General features: G+C 43.9%; 1 protein-coding gene across 1 annotated transcript in view; it reads right to left on the bottom strand.

The window, feature by feature from the left end:
• Nucleotides 1-7,668: 7,668 nt before the first annotated feature.
• MPHOSPH8 (M-phase phosphoprotein 8) overlaps nt 7,669-20,803 on the bottom strand; it is a 34,802-nt gene continuing 21,667 nt past the window's right edge. The window contains exons 8-14 of the mRNA XM_006274083.4: nt 19,862-20,002; nt 19,139-19,225; nt 15,943-16,097; nt 12,243-12,397; nt 11,833-11,960; nt 10,807-10,890; nt 7,669-9,870 (exon numbers count right to left, since the gene is read on the bottom strand). Coding sequence (XP_006274145.1) covers nt 9,829-9,870; nt 10,807-10,890; nt 11,833-11,960; nt 12,243-12,397; nt 15,943-16,097; nt 19,139-19,225; nt 19,862-20,002 — 792 coding nt within the window. The 3' untranslated portion in view covers nt 7,669-9,828. The remainder of the gene's footprint in view (nt 9,871-10,806; nt 10,891-11,832; nt 11,961-12,242; nt 12,398-15,942; nt 16,098-19,138; nt 19,226-19,861; nt 20,003-20,803) is intronic.

Consider the following 20,803-nt stretch of genomic DNA (forward strand, 5'->3'; position numbering starts at 1 on the left):
GTGCAATGAAAATGGAACTGGAGCGTGTGTGATACCACTAATACACAACCAACCATGGAAAAAGATGGCATTTATTTAAATAAAATTTTGAAGTCTAACTGAAAGCTCAACTTTTGGTTTAAGGTGGAGGAGGGGATGTATTATTAACAGGGATCTGGGTTTTCAGTTCACCACAGAAAAATGTGATAAAACAGATTTTCTCATTTTAAGTAGAAAAACATGGATTTTTTTCCTTTAAAAGAGAGAAATGCAGGAAATGGGGGTTCCCCCTTGCAGGCTGGAAGAGATCTAGCCTGCAAGGGGGAGTAGGAGGAGGGAAGTCAGGCAGGGGGTGCCATGTGCATGTGCATCCAGCAGCATGGAGAGCAGGTCCCACAGGTAAGTGGAGGGGAATTGAAGCCCCCATAGTGAGGGAGGGAGCTGACCAGTGTGTGGGGGCTTGGGGCCATGCATGGTCACAGAGTCTGGGGGAGGAACAGAACAGGGCTGCGGGTTGCTTTGGGGGGGGGGGGGGGGGGTCCATGCTTCTGCATGCACTCCCAGCAGGGAGCATATACCTCCCAGATCTGCATGGGATGGGTACGGGCTGCCCTACTGCCCTTCCTCTGGGGCCTCTGCAGCCCAGCGAGCAGGACCTGGCACAGCAGGGTGGGAAGGCTTGTGAGACTGCTGGGAGTCCCTCACTGCTATAGTGAGTCATCCCCTGCCTGCCAGCAGCTATAGGGGCAGCAGCATGTTGTACCCCTTACTGCTGCCGGGTAGCCAGGGGGCACGTCACCATGGCAGTACAGGGCTCCTGGTGGCAGCATGAAGTTCCCTGCTCTGCCCTGCCACACTGGGTCCTGCCTGCTGCGCTGCGGAGACCTGGGGGGCAGCAGGGGGGACAGCCTGAGCCTGCAGTGGGCAACCTGCCCCCCACTTGTGGGGGAGGGAAAGCCAGGTTCTGCTCTGCTGCAGGAACTGGCACCTCCTGTGGGTGGCAGCTGGGGTTTGGGCACTGCTGCGGGTGTGCAGTGAGCTGTAGACGGGGATCCCTGGCCCCATAGCCCTGGCAGGGCAGGGGACTGCAGGTGAGGAGTGAGGGGCGCCAGCAGGTCTGGGGGTTGAGTGAGGGGCAATGGCATGGGCATGACACCAGCATGTCATGGCTGCTCAGTGCCACAAAGCAGTTGGGGGGGGGGGGGGGCAGAAGGAGGGGGATGGAAAGACGGCTGCATTTGGACTGGCATTTTGGTGAGCGAAGGGGGTAGAGAGAGCTCTGGTTTTCCATGATAAACCCCCAAGATCAAATACCAAAGCTTATAGGTATTTAGAATGTATTTTATTATACTGATTGAGGCCCTGGTAGTCTTCCAAATTGCTTTAAAATTGTAAATATATCAATAAAATGTTGTGTTCAACTGATACCTATATAGTGGTGTTTCATTTTAATCATGGATTAAAGAATGAATGATGGCTACATAAGACAAGACAGTCCAGTTTTCAGATCAGGAAAAGGAGTTGGTTTTATAGTGTGGCAAAATTTAAGTTGCGATAAATCATATCAGTAGGCAGTGGCAGAAGTTTCTGCTCTGTTGCCCTGGCTACAGTGCTGAGTTGACAAAGAGCAAAGAGCGACAAGCTAACACTGACGAACGTGCTTGAAGATTATTCATAGTATATGGTAGGATGAGTTTGTCATAGGTAGCTCCACTTTGGCCTAAAGCCAAAGTTAAGTATTGTGGTTGTGTGTTAAATGAAAGTGGGATGGACCAGTGCTCATCTAAGAAGTTCATGACATAAAGATCCAGTCATACAAGCACTCTGGTCCCAAGAGAGATGAGACTAGATGTGTCCAGATCTGGCATACTCATTGTAACCAGGCTCACTCTTTTCATCCCAGTAGATAACCTTCCACATCCCTAGATTTACAATGTAAAACTGGTAAGTGCAATGATAACTGGTTAGCTTACCTGTTATCCTTTAGTTCCAGGCAGACAGTCTGGCAGGGAAGGTGGAGAAGGGAAGCCATGTGGTGCCCCAGCAGAAAAAGAACTAGAGCAGGGGAGGCAAAATACAGCCCGTGGGCTGGATCTGACCTGCCAGGCCATTCTATCCAGCCCGTGGGGCCCCTAAAAAATTTAGAAAATATTTATCTGCTGGCTGCCTGTCAAGGATGACAGAAGCCAAGGGCAGAAAGACCCAGGGGGGAGTTGTCAGCAAGACCCAGCAGCCAAGCCCAGCCTGGCCCCACACCCCCAGCCATTTCCCTGTCCCCGCACTGCTCCAGCACCATGTGGCTCCAAGCTGCATCTTGGGACCGTAGGAGCACAGGGTACCCCAGGGGTGTGTGTTTGTGGGGTGTGCATGTGGGACTCACCCTACCATACATGTGCACCCACACCCACCCTTGCACTGTCGTACATGCAGACCCCCACACCGCAGACCCCCCACAAACCCCATACCTACCTACCCACACCCCACATATCCATACCCACATTCTCCCTCACCCACCTATCCACCTGCCACTTACACACCCAGAGCCCCCCACAAACCTATACCCTGCCCCACAATATATACAAGAGTAAAAGTTCATGTTCAGCTATTATATACAATCACCTCTATATATACTACACAAACACATGTAAACCAGGACAAATACTTCTTTAAATAAAATTAATGAATGTTTTAGATGTTTGCTTTTTAGAATATAATTTGATATTTTTCTGGCTCCAAGATTGCAAAACCTCTTGCTGAAAGGAGTACTTCCAGGGGCAAGGGGAGGGACTTCTGGTGGCAAAGGTCAGGGGTTCAGGGACAGGACTTTCAGTCACAAGATGGTGACCAAGTGGTGGGGCATCTGTCAAGAGAACAGATTACCTGTTCAGCTCTCAACAGTTTCCCAAAACTTGGTAAGTGGCCCTCCACCTGAAATAATTGCCCGCCCCTGTATAGAGCAACTCTTCTGTTAAAAAGAACTCAAAGATCACAACAGGTCTGAATGGTTTTGACACTGTGGGCTCCTATTTGCAAGTTTTGGGCTTATCTTGCAAATCACATGTAGGTGTCTGCACACTTAACTGCTCCTATTGAGGCACCCTGTGGCAACCTTAAAAGAATCCTATTGCACCCTGGTTAGGAATCACTGATTTAAGAAGATTGGTGATAATTACCGGCTAAGGGAGAAGTCTCTTTTTGTTCCTGCTCATGCATCAATAGTATTTCCAAGGGACTTTCTATTTCCCCTCTAAGGAAAGTTAAAGTTTGGAAAGAGCTGGCTGCAACAGTGCAGCTATTTTCTCACTCCTGCTAAAAGGGATTATACCTCTTAATTTCTCTTGGTACAGCACACAAAAGACCCAATAATTCTTGAGAGGAGGCTTCATGTTGAAGCAGAGGACTTGCTAGTCATCCACCAGAATTAGTTCTACAGAGCAGACTCCACCACTGCAAAGAAACAGGGCAGTGTACAAATCACAAATATTAGGACACAGCATGGGAAAAGAGGCACTTCTGTGGTAGACTTGCACCAGTATAAGTAAACCCAAGGATCAGAATGAGTTGAACCTGGAACCATATGCAGGCAGGGCTCGATGCAGAAGTAGTATACTGGTACAGCAAGCAGCTCCTGGATGAATTTTTAAAGTTAGATAGGACTATTTGGGGTTGGGCCTCCAGGCCCCAAGTAAGTTTCACTACTTACCCATAACATGACTTTTACAGTCTTGTGACAAAATCTAGATAGAATTCACCACTCCCATTGGTAGGACCAGTAATTAGTCAGTCACTGCTGAAGATGTGGGTCTAAATATTAATATGCGAGCATCCAGCCATTGACAGTTGTTCAGTACCTGGTATTTTCTGCCCATGTCACTACTAACATATGGAAAGTCACTTTCAGTCTCTATTAAATTAATGGGACTCATTGTCTGTTAGTGGAAAACATTTTCTCCAGCTTTTGATTTTTTTTTTAAATAGTTTTTTGCACTATTACTAAAATACTGCCACCATCCCCTTCAGTAGAAACTCATCAGTGGTACACTTGATCCATGTCTATAGTCCGGAACAGCTAGCACTTCTTTGCAGTAGCTGGTGAAAAAGAGTTACTACCTCTTAATAGCAACATTCCCCATGTTCAGATGACATTTCCTGCCACTGTAGCATATTGATGCCTTAACAAGCAGCAACTATTTTGTTAGCTATAGCAGGGTTTAGGAAGCTGACTTGTCCACTGCACTCACCTAAAGGCAAGGGACATAAAAGGAGGCACCTAGGTCTAAAATGCAGGTCCTCATGGTTCTTGCTTGGCTGTCACCAATGTCAGGAGACATGCAAGATGATAAGGGAGACACCTTAATTTCGGTCAGTAAAGTTCCCAAGATGGTCACACCTAACCTACTAGCATTCACTAACAGGTATGCCCCTCCCTGTTCTGTTCCTAGATGTATGACCTTGGCTTTCAGTTGCATTAAAATCATGTTGAGTAGGCTGTATCATTTGCCAGTACACTGATCTTTGGGGCATCTGGAGATTTTCAGCAGCATGTTGTGTCCAACTTCTTGATGAAATGTTGAACAGTAACTTCCATTAGCACTTCACTGATCCTCTGTTGACACCAGCTGGGCCATGTCACTCTTTATCTATATAATGCCAGGGGTGGGCAATTATTTTGGGTGGAGGGCTGCTTACCGAGTTTTGGCAAGCTGTCGAGGGCCACATGGGTAGCCCTACCCCTAGACAGGTTCCCCACCCCCTGGTTGCTATCTTGCAACCAGAAGTTCCTCTCCCCCCAACCCCTGGCCTTTAACCCCAGAAGTCCCTCCCCTTGCCCCCAGAAGTACTCCTTTCAGCCAGGGGTTTTGCAATCTCTGAACCAGAAAAATACCAAGTTATATTCTAAAAATCAAATGTCTCCAACATTCATTAATTTGGTTTCAAAAAACATTTTTGTCCTGATTTACATGTTTGTGTAGTGTACATAGAGGTGATTGCACAATAGCTTAAAAAGAAGTTTTACTATTGTATATTGGGGGCCATGGGGGTGGGTGTAGGTGTATATGTGGTGTGTGGATTGGTATGGAGTTTGTGGGGGACTGTGGGAAACGGCTGGGGTGAGTGAGGGAGTGTGGGGTCTGCATATATGGCAGTGTGGGGGGGGTAGTACATGTGTATGGTGGCATGTGCATGTGGGACTCCCCCTATGAATGCGCACACACTCCCTCTCCCTCCCTCCCTGCACATGGGTGCGTACACACACTCACACACTCTCTCTCTGTCCCTCCCAGTGCTCGCTCGCTTACTCTCTCTCTGCTGGCTGCTCCAGCATGTGGTTCCTGGCTTCATGGCTGCAACTGCAGGACTCAGCAGGAGCCAGCCTGGCCCAGCCCCAGAACTGGGGCAACTGCCTTGCTCCCCCTGAGTTTCCTTCTCTCATGCAGGGAGGCTCAGGCTCCCAGGTTGGGAGGAGGTGGGCAGGCAAGCCTACTGCCCCTGGCTCCTGTCATCTTTGCCAGGCAGCCAGGAACAGATAAATATTAATTTTCTAAATTTGTAAGGAGCCCTGCCAGCCAGCTGGAATGGTCTCATGGACTGAATTTTGCCCACTCCTGATATAATCTGTGCTTTTTTTCAAAGCCATGCTTAGTGTTAATGGCCTTAATCAGAACATCACGCCTGCTTGAAAGGATAAATGGACTTTTTCTAACATCACAAATGAAAATAAAGCTTGCCCAGATCAGCCTTCCAAAATCATGCTGACTGGAACTTCATTCCTGTTCTTTCTCTACAGCCTGGCGGGGGGTCTGGGGAAGGGCTCCGCTCCCCAGCATCAGGGCTGGGGAGTGGAGCCACTTCCCCAGAGCCCATGCCAGCCCCCCACCCCAGCCTCCATCCCTGCCTTCCCTCATCTCAGGGAGGAGCTGCTGCCTGCCTCGAGTGAGGCTCCGCTGGCTCTAGGACATTGCTCCGCTCCCCTGCATGGCCTCATGGGACATATCCCAGTGTCCCAGAGCCAGCAGAGCCTCACTCGGGGCCGGCAGTGGCTCCTCCCCGAGGTGAGGCAAGGAAAGGATGGAGGCTGGTGCAGGGGGCTGGTGTGGGCTCCGCCGGCTCCAGGAAAGTGCTCCACTCCCCGGCCCTGATGCGGGAGAGCGGAGCACTTCCCCAGAGCCAGCGGAGCCCACGTCAGCCCCTGGCTCCAGCTCTGGCCTCCAGCCCCAGCCCCCAGCTTCAGCCTCTTGGCTCCAGCCTCTCAGCACCAGCCTCCGACCCCAGCCTCTCAGCTCCCATGCCAGACCGAGGCAGCACGCTCACGGACCACTACTCCTTAGAGGGAACATTGGTCTCAGTCACACTGCTAGCCCATTTAGAAAATTAGCACTCAGCAATTTCTTCAAGGGTAGGCTGTTACACCAGACTAAGTAGCATCTCACCCTTTGCTCTACAAGCAGTAGTGTACAAAGATGGTATTGAAATGGAAGCAACTACAGGCAGCTCCCCTGTAAGAGCAGATGTTTTCAGATCCTGAACATACGACAGTAGAAAACATTAAACTCTGCAATTCAAACAGCCAGTTTATCCCTTTTGCTTTCTATTTTCTCAGCCCCAAAGGGATTCTGCCATCTTTCCATGAAGAGGAAGAGCTAAGCATGTGCCCTTCTGGTTAGTGCGGTGTACTAACTGGGAGAGTAGGATGAGGCAAAATTTTAATGACTGCTATGCTAAACTGTACTCATGTACCCTGTCTACTTGGATTAAATGTAAACTATCAGATGCACAGTGAAATAAAACCTTGTGTCAAAAGAGCCTTTTACAAAGGGAAGCTCAGCCTTGTACATCATTTACAAAACAAGTTGTAGAATGGCTCATTTTCTTCCAGCCCCAGGCAAATGTAGCAACATGCATCAAGAGGTAAGAGAAAGCTTTCACAGTTTTGTAATAGCACCAAGCAAATTCAAGCCTTTGGCAACTGCTGGGAGAGAAACAAGAGCACAAAGCATGACAAGGCAAAGGCAGTGTCCCTCCCTGGCAACCCTAGAGTACAACCGATCCCTGGAAATTCTTGCTCAAAAGCAGAAGTCCATTATAGGAACTCCAAGAGCCACCACAGCAGACTGTTGGGAGAGGGTAGGCTCCCCTTCCATATTCATATTCATATTGATAATTAACTGAATTTGGAACTAATTGACAGTTGTGATGAAAGAAAATGTGGAAGCAAGATGCAACTCATTGTTCCCCAGTGACAGCACAAAGCACCAAGTGAGAGCTGGGCCTGTGCCAGGGCTGGGCAGTCAACAAGGGGTCTACCTACTTAAACTAATTTCTAGCAAGAAAAGCAGCCAGGGCCCAACTATTGATATTTTGTTGAGGCAGCACGTAGATCTGGAGGTTTCAAGATGACTGTGGCAGATGCAATGTAAATTGAACATAGCTGCTTACTGGGCTTTTTCTGTCTCAGCACTCTCTGCCTCTTGATTTTCTTCTTCCTTTCAACCACAGAAGCATTAGGAGGTAAACATGCTGAAGGAGGAGCCAGAGTAGGCTCTGTACTTCTAGAAGACAAAACAAAGCACAGCAGGAACTAGGGCAGCTGGAAACCACTAGCCTACTGGTCTGTTAATGCAACTGGGATTCTGATGTTAGGGGGCAGTGAATTCTCAAGATGGGAGAGAAGGACAACACTGACAAAAGCACCATGTATTCACTTTTATTACTCAACACGCTTTTCCAACAAACCCGTGACTGCTTAGGAAGCAGCAAGAAATGAGAGGGGAAGTGTTTTTTGTGCAGCTTGCACTGTATAACAGTTTCCAAATGGGGCCATATTTATTATTACTGCAGTCTCTCTTTACATTGTGCTCACAGAGCTTTTCTCCCAGTCCTCAGACAGGTCCTGCGACTCAACCCTACATCCTAAAGGCTTCTCCACCCAAAGTGAGTCACCCAAGTGCCAGGCCAATCTTTGGAACTGTGCAAGTATCTGAAAGAGATGGCTCAGCCAAGCCTCATGCTGGAGCCTGGGCCCTGGGCAATGATTTGAGAACAGATCCTCCTCCTGTTTGCCATGGCCACAAACCAGTGCAAGTTTTGCCTGAAACTCAAGGTTATTTTATAAAAGGCTGAAGATGAGTTTAACAACAGTGACTGGGTACAAGTGCAATTGTGCAAGATCTCCAGAGTACTCTATCCTCAACTGATGTTTGCTTTTGCAGCTCAAACATTAGGTTGACAGATTATGAAATGATGTATTTGACATGCTTATTGAAAGCACCCAAACTTTAACAGATCTTAGGGTAAACTTAACATTTCCAACACAATAGCGTTTAAATAAAAAGAAGAGGAAGAGACAGGTACTTCAACCCAAAGTAAAAATGCAGGTATGTAAGGGGGCTGTGTTGCTGTTCTAGTTTTATTTTGCTTCACGAGACATTTTGAGAGACTGAAAGTATGTTCAGTTACTGTAATTTGGCATCTAAAACCTCCTGCTTTGTATTCTGAAGACCAATGAACTTTTGTGAAACTACAACTTAAAAATCACAGTTCTTAAAGGATACATAATACATTTGCACCATTTTAATGGTGATCACTCTAGTACAATAAGCACTTATCCACAATAGTTTTGGTAACAATATAGGCACATCGCGGCATGTAAGTTACACAGAGCAACCAGAACAGCAAAGGCACAATCTGGATTTCTTTTTACCTTTCAAACTGATTTTAATTTATAAACAAAAATATTGTTCTGTTTCATGCAGAAGTTTTACATTTGCATTTAATAGCACAGAACCGTTACAAGACTGCTGTCATCTGACAGAATGGGTCATTTCAATAACAGATAACAGCTCTTTGCACTAAGGAACTGAATGTTCAAATTAGAGGTCAATACATGAAATCCCACCTGAAAGGCTGGGAAATGCTTGAAACCCTTTACATCCTTATGTCTACAGGAGGCTTTACCTACATACTGTGCATGGATATAATGTTTCTAGTTTGTTTTCCAGCTAGGTATTTTTCTTGTACATCACAAAAAATGAGAGACCTGAAAGTTTAAAGTTTCTGTCAAACCATCAGTTCTTCCTCCAGTACAAAAGTAGCTTTTAAAATCTGATCTAAACTAGACAACTTGTGACTTAAGCATCCATTATGCCTTAGGCTTACTCAGAAATTCTTTATTTATACTTGCCAAAAGACTTAGCCATGATCTACAGTAACCAATGTTTAAACATAACCGCTCTCTTATTCCTGATGCAAAGATTCTGCTCCTGAGAGATCCCATTCCATGACCAGGAGTGCAACTCTTGGCAATTCGAAAGTGAAGTCTTTAATGCAGTAACTGTAAAGCATAACTCTGCCCACTGCTCTAAGAATGTAACAGATCTGCATTTCCTGTAGAAACATTAGTTTGAACAAGTAGAAAATTTTAGTTTACAAGTGAAAAAGATCTTTGCTATTAAAAAAAAAAAAAGAAAAAAAGAGAGACACATTTTATCTAGTTTTCTTAAATACTTCTTAAATGCACCATTCCACATTGTGGAAAGCAGAGATATCCAGTCTGGACTCCACAAAGAAAAATGGAATTACAGCCAATGGCACAAATACTTACATCCGTGTCTGCACAGAATGAACCTGACAGCCCTGTCCCACCTGTGGAGCACATTCACTGGCTACCCAACATGCATCTCCCAACAGGAGACTGCTCAACGAACAACATTAAGGTGGGAACATGGTCTGAATGATGGAGGTGCTAAAAGTTCCAAACTGCTTTGTCAGTCAAAATGGAGGGAGGAACCAGAAGTACATCCAAACAAAATAAAAAGAAGTCATAGCAACCACCTTGTAACTTCCATGAAGTCACTGCAACTGCACTCTGTAGGCTCCTATTAGCAACTTTACCTGTAAAAGGAGAAACAAAGCTTCAGATGAGTGTCCACATATATTTCATCTAAAGGGGAAGTTTAGGAATCTTGTTAGTATGAAGAGCATGGGGCTTATAATCTAGCATTTGGTGAAACAAGATTTTATTGGCCCCATTTTCTAACAAGAACAGTTTGAAAACCATGATTCAGCAAAAGTAATAGTAAGCATTTTCCCCAAGAACTTTGCTGCATGTACAGATTATATTTAAACAATTTCTAAACTGGTTTCAAAAGTAGATTTCCTTTTAAATGCATTAGGCAGCACTTGGTTCATAGGTGAAAAACATCTCTGGGAGGAAGCTGTTACTAGCATAGGAACAACCGATCACTGCTTTTGTGATTGCTCTTATGAGTGCTGCAGTCTCCTGGCAGCACAGAGCAGGGTACCTGAACTTTTATGATACGTAGCCTTTGGTGCAGGCCTTCAGTGAATGCTTCTAAATTCTTCCTTACGCTGATTCAGTTGCACGAAAGTAAGAAAAAACAGCTGGTTTTTGATGGTGGTTCCATGCAATGGACAGCTGATATTACTCAGCACATCTGCTGGTTATCCTTATCAGTTCACTAACAGAGGAGGAAAATATCCTGCTATAATACAGTCACTTTGCTCTGATGTGAATTAAGCCCACTACTATAGAAAATATTTCCACTGAGAGTGAACAAACTGCTTACTTATGTGACAGGACTTCAGTGCAGGCTCTTGGTGAACAGGACAAGACTGGGACTATTGCATAAGGGATGGCAGCTGGACTGAAGGGGAAAACTACTTTAAGTAGCTTTACATTTATAGGCAAGGCCTATGATTCAAAATACTTCAGTTCCTAGAGGAAAGTTTATTAGAGTGGCGATTCTAAATAATTTCAACACCTGCTCTTAGTACATCAGTATCATATAAGCAGCAAAGATCTCTCACCTTGGCAGTTGGAGCTTCTGTTAACCGTATAAAAAGCTTATTAAGGCCTGTAACAGGGCCAAAGGAATAAATAAAGTGACTGTCCTGAAAGGAAAAAAAAACATGAAAAAGTTAGCGCTGGTGTGTGGAAGATGCATCTGCATTTATCCCAAAGTTGCAAGACAAGCACTGAAAGATTGGAATTAAGAATCTCTCACTTGTAGCTACAAGTCTTTTTTGCAAAGGTCTTTTGGAAAGATTTTTCCAAGACACAAAATCAAGCCCTTGGTTGAAAGCATGCTAGTCTGAAGAGCTGATCATACTGAAGCATGTAATTAAAGGTAATCTAGAAATACAGATTTAATTATTACAAATGTCAGGATGCTTTACTTTAGCCCTGCGCTCTCCCTAAGTACCACTCCAATCCCTCTCCCTACCCAAACTGCTGCTCAGCTTTCTGTTCTCTGCCCTGTGCTCCCTGACCAAGCTGCCGCTCTGCTTTCTGCTCTCTGCTGTATCTGCCACTGTGATGCCTGTCGCTTCCCCCAGATGCCATGTGCCACACACAGGCTGTCTGCACCACCTGCATCCATGCCACAGGCTGGCCACCCCCTAGTCTACTTAAATATGCTAGGTACTTAAATTTAAATTTGAGTTTGCTGATTTGTAGGAGAGGGTCTCAAGAGCTTGAGTTATCAACGAAGCTCTCAAATTCAGAGTTTACCATCCCCCACTCAGGTCATCAATAAAGCATCCCTTCTGATGTGCCAGACTTCACTAAATGAAGGCACACTCAGGTGATGGCCATTCAATAATGGCCTTTGATAGGAATATTTTAACAGCCATTTCTACTGCAAAATATCTAGATTGTTCAGGCCTCCTTATGCAAAACAAAATGTTGGTTACTATGTGAAAAAGCTTAGGACATACAAATGCCAGACCTGTAAGCACAAATCGAATTTCTTGAATTTACAAAGATCAAACTTGGGAAATTTTGTTTTTTTCCAAATCATCACTTTACATCTGACTAAAATGAATAAGTTTTACCAAAAATACAGGAAGCTGGAATTTATCATTTAAAACTACAGCTTGTACACTGCATGGTCCACAGAGTCGAGCGATGACCTCTTTCCCAAAGAAGTTTGAATGGAAAATAAACAGAAGAATTCCAGATCCTAAAAGGGGAAGACAATCATATGAAACAGAAATAAAGAGATCTACTATTTACAAACAGTTGCACACCTGACATCTGCAAAGATGGTCTAATGCCTAGAAACACCATCCCCAAGACAGAACCTCATTCAACTGTGATGCATCTGCTTTTTTTAAAAAACACTGAAATTACGTGCTTCTACATTTTATGTTGAATTATATGTTCATTATTTTAATTTGGGGGGGGTGTTGGTAAAATACTGACACTGCATCACTATAGAGCAGAAGCAGGTTATGAAATTCACCTTCTGGCACATTTTGTGGTGGTTTATAACTGAAATCTGTAGAAAAGTCTGGTCCTTCACAGAGACGATGACATGCAATAGGAAAGACAGGCTCCAGCAAGGCAAGCCGTGCTTCAAAGTAATCTCTGATTGTATCCTCTGCCACTCTTGAGAGTCTGCAAGAAAACAAGTGATGTTTATACTAATTGGGCTAGGACTGTATTTCCTCCTAAACAGGAATACTATCATCAAGCAAAGAGTGCCACACACAGTGGCCATAGGAAATAAAGCACAAAAGGCTTCTAAATACAACGTATGTCAACCTTTAAGCATAAAGAGGTGTCTACACAAGATGCCTTACTTTACTGTGCAGTAGGCTAATCTACTGTGCAGTAAAGCATCACCATCTACACGTGCACATTTACTGTGCAGTAAATTAGTCTATCAGGCAGTTAGTTACTATCTATAAATACAGATACTAAACTAAATACATGGTAGATACTGAGCAGTAATACATACATAGATGCTGGCTGTCAGCAAATTTACTCCCAGTCAGCCCCTACACTAGGGGGGCCACAGGGGACGGGGAACTCTCCTGGTCCTGGCACTATCCAACTCCCAGCTCCCCCCACTGCTGGAAGACAAGCAGCACCTGGATGGGGTGGCTCTCTGTCCCCACCCCCATCCCAGCACTGCTCAGCTTCCAGCTCCCCACAGGAGCTGGGAGCCGAGCAGTGATGGGGTTTGGGAGCTCTCTGCTTCCCCACACAACCCAGGGCTGGCCAGGAACTGTCTTGTTCTGGGACAGGTCCCAGTCAGCTCTAGGCTGCACAGGGAACTCCCCAAACAGCCCAGAACTGAAAGACAGAATGTGCAATGGATGTGAGGGACTCTAGTTGCTTTCTGCCAGCAGCCAGAAACTAAGCCTTCAAAGGGAAAGACAATATCCATCAGTAATTGGAATTTTAGACTTTTACAAGTAGGCAGCTAAACAGCCATTTTTTTTTGTGACAAGTGAGTATTAAATGGCTTAGCCAACATTAGAATTTGAGTAAGAATCCATGAGCTCCTGCTTTTCAGCCTTATAGGTTTGTCTGAGGTCCTACTCAGTGACCACCTTCTCCCCTCTGTGGTAACTGAAGTTAATCTCCAGCATTTAACCTAGTTTGATTGTGAGTCTAGAAGAAAAACAGCTCTGGATGTAAAGGGTTTTGAGCATTTGGAAGGAACCAGTTTGTTTGATGATAGTGGTCTAACATTTAATTGCTTCTACTACTCTACGTGGTCGGTACTGGGTATTAGCCACTTAAGCAGTTTACAGACATGGAAAAGAACAAACAAAGCCAGCACCTTACGTTCAGCTTGGAGTATCCCTGTGCTAAGTACAGCGCATGCCCAGAAGAGGCATCACATTAGTCTGACCTACCTTGCCCAACGTCTGTATAGATTGCGTGCTTCAGCGGGGCTTTTTGGTGCTTTTATCTAATAGCTGATTAAATCACCTATTAGATAAAAGCACCAAAAAGCCCCGCTGAAGCGTGTGATCTATACAGATGTTGGGCAAACTGGGTCAAACTGAAGCGACGCCTCTTCCACTAAAGTGCTTGTTTGGGTGTTTTTTCCTCGCACTGTCTTTGGCCTTAATGAAAACTGGCAGAAAGGTAGTCCTCTGCTACTTAAGCTTGCATGTGCACACCCCCATCCCCCCGGGTACATTTTAATACTCTTTTACCCTTTGTAGGAGGAGGCTCTTCTTACACAGAGAGCTTTAGTAGGCAAGTACTACCCTTAATGTGTTTGCAGAGTTTAGCACATTGTGGCTGCTTTAATGCCCCTGGAACACTTGAGACACATTTTCATAAGCCAAAAAAGGCACACTAGCCCACACCACTTGTCTGCTGACTTTTCCTCCTGCACATCTGAGCAGTGGGTCACTGACAGCTGGCTTGTACCTCAAGCCCACCTGACTTTGATCTCGTTTAGCCATCAGTTTGCTGCCCCTGGGAAGACTGTCTTTTTGGCACCTAATTTTCTTCTTAGTTACCATGGTTCTTGCATACAACACGTCCCAGAATAAGATGTGTACCTTGTTTTCAAAAGGGGGAGGGGGGCGGAATGAAGAAAAAGTCTTTCCTTGATAATACAGATAACACAGGTAAGTAGCAACATATACTTGATTAGTGGCTTCTGCAGCACGAGCCTGTGCCAAAGTGGCACTATACTGACTAGCATCACGACTGAAAGGGACCTAGGGGTAATAATATACTATAGTATGAACATGAGCCATCAGTGCAATGCTTTAGCCAGAAGGGCAATCAATACTCTGGCATGCATAGTGTTCCGCATTCTCAGTTTTTACCAATTTTCACTGAGAAATTCCCTGATTTTTTTTTCTTAAGTAATTCGATTTTTACTGATTTACAACTGTTTTTCAGTTCAAATCCCTGTTAACTGGCATGAGTAGGGAATCGCCCATTCCCCACTCGTGCCAGTTAATAGGGATTTGAACTGAAAAATGGGTGGTGCCAGTAAACTAAGTGTCACTGTGCCCATTACCCAAGGCACCCGTAGCAGCAAGAGCCGCAACCCCCTCGTCCTGTGCCCACTGACAGCTCCCCCCACTTTGCTCCCTGCTGTAGCCCCAGAAGCAGCCGACGGGTTGCACCGCACCCCTGCCCCTTCCCTAGTCCCAGCCTCCCTCCCTCAGCATCGACTCCCGCCCCCCCATCCCCGATTTAAACCAATCTTTTTCCTTCTCTTCCTTTTATGCTGATTTCACCCCATTTTTTATGTTTCAAAGATAAACCCTCCCAAAATTCCTGCATTTATTAATTTTTTTAAATAAAAACTGAGAATGAGGAACACTAGGCGCATGCATCAACTGATATATCTCAAGCAAAACCAAGAAAGTGATTCTTGCACTTTACTTGGCATTGGTGAGACTGCAGCTGGAGTACTGCGTCCAGTTCTGGGCGCTGCACTTCAACAAAGATGTGGGAAAGCTTGAGAGAGTCCAGAGAAGAGCCACACATATGATCAGAGACTTGCACAGTAAGCCATACACGGAAAGGCCGAGGGACATGGGACTCTTTAACCTAAAAAAGAGAAGGCTGAGAGAGGACCTGGTAGCAGCTTACCACTACATCAGGGGAGTACATCAAGGGGTAGGTGAACAACTGTTCACCAGAGCACCCTTGGGGAAAACCAGGAGTAATGGCCACAAACTCCTGGAAGACTGTTTCAGGCTTAACACTAGGAAAAACTTCTTCACAGTTATGGTGTCCAGACTGTGGAATAATCTCCCTCCAAAGGTGGTGCAATCACCTACCCTGGAAATCTTTAAGAGGAGACTGGATGGTCACCTTGCTGGGGTCACCTGACCCCAGTTGTCTTTCCTGCTTAGTGCAGGGGGGCTGGACCTGATGATCTTGCGACATCCCTTTCAGCCTTAACAATCTATGAATCTATGTAAAGCACTGCCCTTTGTGTAACACATGCAGCTTTGCTTCTGTTCCCAGCTCCCCTCTTCACCAGCAGAGGCCAAAATGGCTATTACTGTATTTCCTGGCTTATAATGTACACCCAGATGTCCAGCATGTGAATTTTGGGGGAAAGATGTGTATGAGTGCAAGAAAATATGGTACTTCAGTCACAATCATGACACACACAATGCTTTCAACACTACAGAACAACATACACAAATGTCAAAAAGACAACTTACGTTTCTAAGTGACTCTTGAGCTGGTCATACACTAGTACATTATTGCACTGTTTAGCAAAATGAAGTGCACTGTTCTGATGCTTTGATAAAATGTTGCAGTCTGCTCCACTTTCAATCATTAGTCGTACAATGTCAGAGTTTCCTCTCTTGCAAGCCTATACACAAAGGAAAAAAAACGCACTTATGAAAGCAACCAAAACACACCAACATGAGGACTGTCAAACATTACTAAAACCTTAATTATATAATTTCAATTCAGGATGAAGCTATGCGATTCAATACTCTGCCTGCATTTATGCATTTGCCTGCAACAAATATTTACATTTTAAAAGCCAATGAAGCCTTGAATTTCAGAAATCTTGTAACTCAAAAAACCTGACAACTAACTCCAAAGAAGAGCACTTCATTTCCATTAGGATGTTAACAGACCCAATCAGGGCACCCTTCTAAAGTGAACTGTGTTCTACTGCATAATGGGACCTCTCCTTTTTCTTATAGCCTTGTTATTAGACACTTGAACCTACTGAAAAAAGAAATTGTGGTATAATTTCTAAGCATCTGCTGTGCACAGGGTTAATAAACTGATGTTTTGCTTTGGATTTAAAGTAGGACTTCTAGTAAACAGTAAACAAGTGATAAGGTTTCCACCTTTGTCCCAGGCAGGTATTTGTTCCTATCAGGAAGTCACTATGTTACCTGAGTGCATGTTATTTTCTGGACAACGAGAAGAATCCTAGGGAAGAACAGCAAGGCACTGCAAACTCAAAGTTCCTCTCAGAAATTAATGAGGCATTTCTTTTAGAACTGACTTTTCATTTGAGTTTCCCTCCATGCTCTTCAGCAAAGAACATCTGTAAGAGAATGCTATTTATACACAGACAGGTGCCTAGGTCCCACTTAATACATGAACCAGGGAGAACACGTGCCTGTAGCTTGACAAAAGGCAAGAGTTTGCCTGCCAATTAACTAAATAACTGGAGTAAACCATATTATACAATCTATTAGAGAAAGCACATAGTTTTGCATTATGCCTGAAGAACAAGGTTATTTGTGGTTCGAAGCTCAAAGTCAGGGTTTCAGGAGCAGTTAAGGTCTGGGAAGACTTGAGTATTAAGGAATTAAAGAAACTGTTGGCCTTATGCCAATCCAGAACATAACCTCCGCTTATAAGAACTGCTTTAACACCCAAGGAAGAGGGACAAAAAGACTTAAACTCCTATTTAAACTAAAGAAACCTTCAGGGAGAGCACTATCTGATTGGCAGCACAGGCGGAAAGAGGGCTTAAGCAGCAGTGCAACAACTCATATGCATCTGCAAAGGAAGCAACTGTAGTAAAAGCCAAAGAATTCTCATATTCCTAGGTGGGAGGGAACCTCATCAGGCCAGTAGCAGGGATGGGAGAGACTACAGCACGAGTTACTAAAATGCTAGTAATTCTTTAACTAGTACTTAATGCTCTCACAGAAGTGCTTCCCTCACTCAGATGCACTAAACAGGGAAAAAAAAAAAATCAAGCTTTGGGTTTGTTCATTTGTTAAAGGAAATTCAGGTTATGAACACTGAAGATAACACCAAAAAAACAGATACCTGCTGCTCAGACTGAGTATGGTGCACAGAAGAATAAGAAAAAAAAAGAAAGCAGCAAAACCACGAGCCTACTTAAAAAGACTATACTGGATCCACCATTTAAAAAAGTCACAATGTGACTTGCCATCTTTAATAATAATTTTCTTATATTTTAAACATTTTCTGATTTTCCATCACTGACAGGAGAGAATTAAGATTTTTTAAAAACAAAACTACTGTATTTTTTCCACACACAGTTTGCACCTGTTTTCCAAAAATCGTCTGCTGGAAATTAGGGTGCAAGTTTTAAATGATGAAATATGGTAATAGCTTCTATAGCTCAGGCTTCTGCTGGGAAGGGGGTGGCTAAGGGAAGGCAAGAAAATAATCTTGCATATGCTGCACATGGGCAGCAATAAGCTTGTAGGGCTCCCAGACTTCTGGCTGAAGCCTTCCCCAGCAGAGATTTATGCTGCAGAAGCCACTGACTCAGAAGCTATTTGTGTTTACCTGAATCCAAGACTACTTTGAATTTAAGATAACCTCCTAGTAATTACATTCTAGATATGGAAATATTATGATTTAAAAATTATTTTTCTATGTCCAGAATCTAATTATTGGAAGGTTGTCTTACATTTTTCCCCTCGCTGCTGCAGCAGATAAAAAAAAAACCACGGGGAAGATGCAGAGATGGGGGACAGACAAGCGGCATAGAGAACGGAAGCCTGCCCCCTGGCCTTCCCCCCCTTCCTCCAGGCTCCCTGCACAACTCCCCCCGTAGCTTCCAGCTGGAACATATTGTAATTGATTCTAAAGACAAGGTTTTGTTTTCCCCATGATGAATAGGGAAAAAACCCTCATCCTGGAACTGAGTAAATAAGGTATCACACTTTGGGGTACTAGAGAATAATCGGGCTAAAATAACAAAAGTAAGAAAAGCAGGACTGATTTCATTTTTGATTGCTAAAAAGTAAGTACAAATCTAAGAGACTTCTGTATGGTGTTTAAGCACTACATCTTCTGATTAAAAAGGGCATGGTCAGTGAATTAAGAACCAACTGAAAGATCAGCATTGAATGGCAGTGGTTCTTTCAGGGTTCCACAGGGATTCCAAAGGGAGACCACAGCAGCCAGTGCCCTGCTTCTGTAAAAGGCTGTGAATATAGGCTCAAGGGATCCCAGGTTGAGGGACACGTCCCATGCTACAAAGTAAAGCAAAACTCCAACTTGTCTGCACCAATTTGACCATGGTGTAAAATTCCTTCCCGACCCCAAATAAAGCAAATTGATCTGACCCTGAGCAGAGGGGCAAAATCTACTAACCAAGAACCTTCAGCTCTAAAGCTCCTGCCAGTGCCAGGAGCACTGGCACACCCTAGCCATAATCCCCAGCTTTGGCTGCAGCCAAAACCTACTACACCCCTCAGGAAGTTATAACTGCACTTGGGGGAAGTTAACTGCACTAAATAACAGTGGTCTGAGGCCTGCACACAGAGTAGATCTTTGCTCAACATTTAATACTTAAAAAATGGTTTCTGAAAAAGCCACAGAAATAGCTACATGTTCCTATGTTTTTAGTGTACACTAGATGCTAGATACCAAACTGTGTTAAGACAAAACTGCATTTACCTTCATTAAAGCAGTTTCTCCATTGCTCTGCTGGATGTTCACATAAGCCCCAGCCTCCAAAAGAATGGCCACTGTAGTTAAGAAGTTCTTAGAAAAACACAAAGGACAGTTAAATTTAAGATATTCTCAAATTAAATAAAATATAAAACAAGGTATGTGCTTTCTTGATATTTTATGGTGCAAGGCGAAAAGATACCAACATAAAGCATCACAAAAAGTAGTTAACACCTTGAAGGTGAATACCCTGAACCCTACTCCCCACACCCCTGAATCTCCAATTAATCAGTTCTGGACTTTTATGCATAGAAATATGTTATCTTAACTTCAAATGAAAGACTAATACATAACAGAAGTTAAAATGGTACAAATTTGAGGTTTTTAATATGGAACAAAGCAAATGAGCCTGTTTACTTCTCAAACAAAATAAGTTTGCGTGAGCTTCTGTCAAAAGGGTCAGTGATAGTTTTGACAATAAGTCTTTGTATCGGTTTAACATTTATTTTTCATACACTATAAAGCCATCTAAATTGCAGATTGTCTTCAACTGATACCACTTATGCAGTTGACAAAAGATAAGCACCAACCAAACTGTGTGGCTGGCACAGATGCAAATTTGGAAGGGAATACTTCAGATCTTTTTATGACCCCAACTGCTGTATTTAGCAATATGAAATCTAAAGTAAAATGGCCAGATGAATATACAAGTCATTAAAGGAAACCAACCTTTTCAGCAGCATGTATCAATGCAGTTGTTCCATTTTTCTGTCTGCTGTTAACTTTGGCTCCTTTCCTAATAAGGAGCCGGAGGAGGTCATCATGCCCTCCTGCAGCAGCCAGCATCACTAAAGTCATTCCACTTGAATCCTGCAACAAGTTACATACTCCTTAGTTATAACCATTTTCTTCCATATGATTAAAAAAAAAAGAAATCTAACACTACAGATATAACTAACTAGGCTACCTTACAACATGGTTGCTCCTAGACCCATTTACAAGCTTGCATCATCCAAGGGCAGGCAAGACTATACTGTCCCTGACACTTGCTACAATCTTGAACAGTACAATTCAGATATGCAATCATGATCTTCTTTACATAAAAAGGGAAACAGGTGTAAATGGATTTGGGGACAACTGTACTCTAAGCAAGATAACCTCCAAAAGAGTAGTGCCAACAGGCTTGTAGTCCATCTATATTACATCTTACTGTCAACGTAGCCTATACCAGTCAGTCAGAAGATAGGGCAGGGCAACACCTTAGAAACTAGCTGGTTCAGACGTAAGAGCTTTCATAGGCAACAATCTACTTCATCAGCAACTGACAATGCAGGATGTTGTCTATGAAATCTCATGCCTCTCTGAATCAGCTGGTCTAAGGCAGTGATTCTCAACCAGGGTCCCAAGGCACTTTGGGATGTCTTGAGGTCCTTTTTAAGGGTTCCACAGCATGCCACACAACATTAGCTTAGCACTGTTAGGTGTGAATACTTGATTCACAAGGTATTTCAAGTAGAAATTCATAGTGTTAAAAACATTCTGACCTGTTGTGGTCTTTCCGAGTTCCTTGCAACAAAAGAACTGTTCTTTTTTACTACAAAAAAATAAAGCAAGTGAAAAACTAGGAGCTCACAAAAGGTGCCACTCTGCCTTATCTTTTGCCTGACTTCA

Source organism: Alligator mississippiensis, chromosome 1 (genome assembly GCF_030867095.1).
Source record: "Alligator mississippiensis isolate rAllMis1 chromosome 1, rAllMis1, whole genome shotgun sequence".
Lineage (NCBI taxonomy): Eukaryota > Metazoa > Chordata > Crocodylia > Alligatoridae > Alligator > Alligator mississippiensis.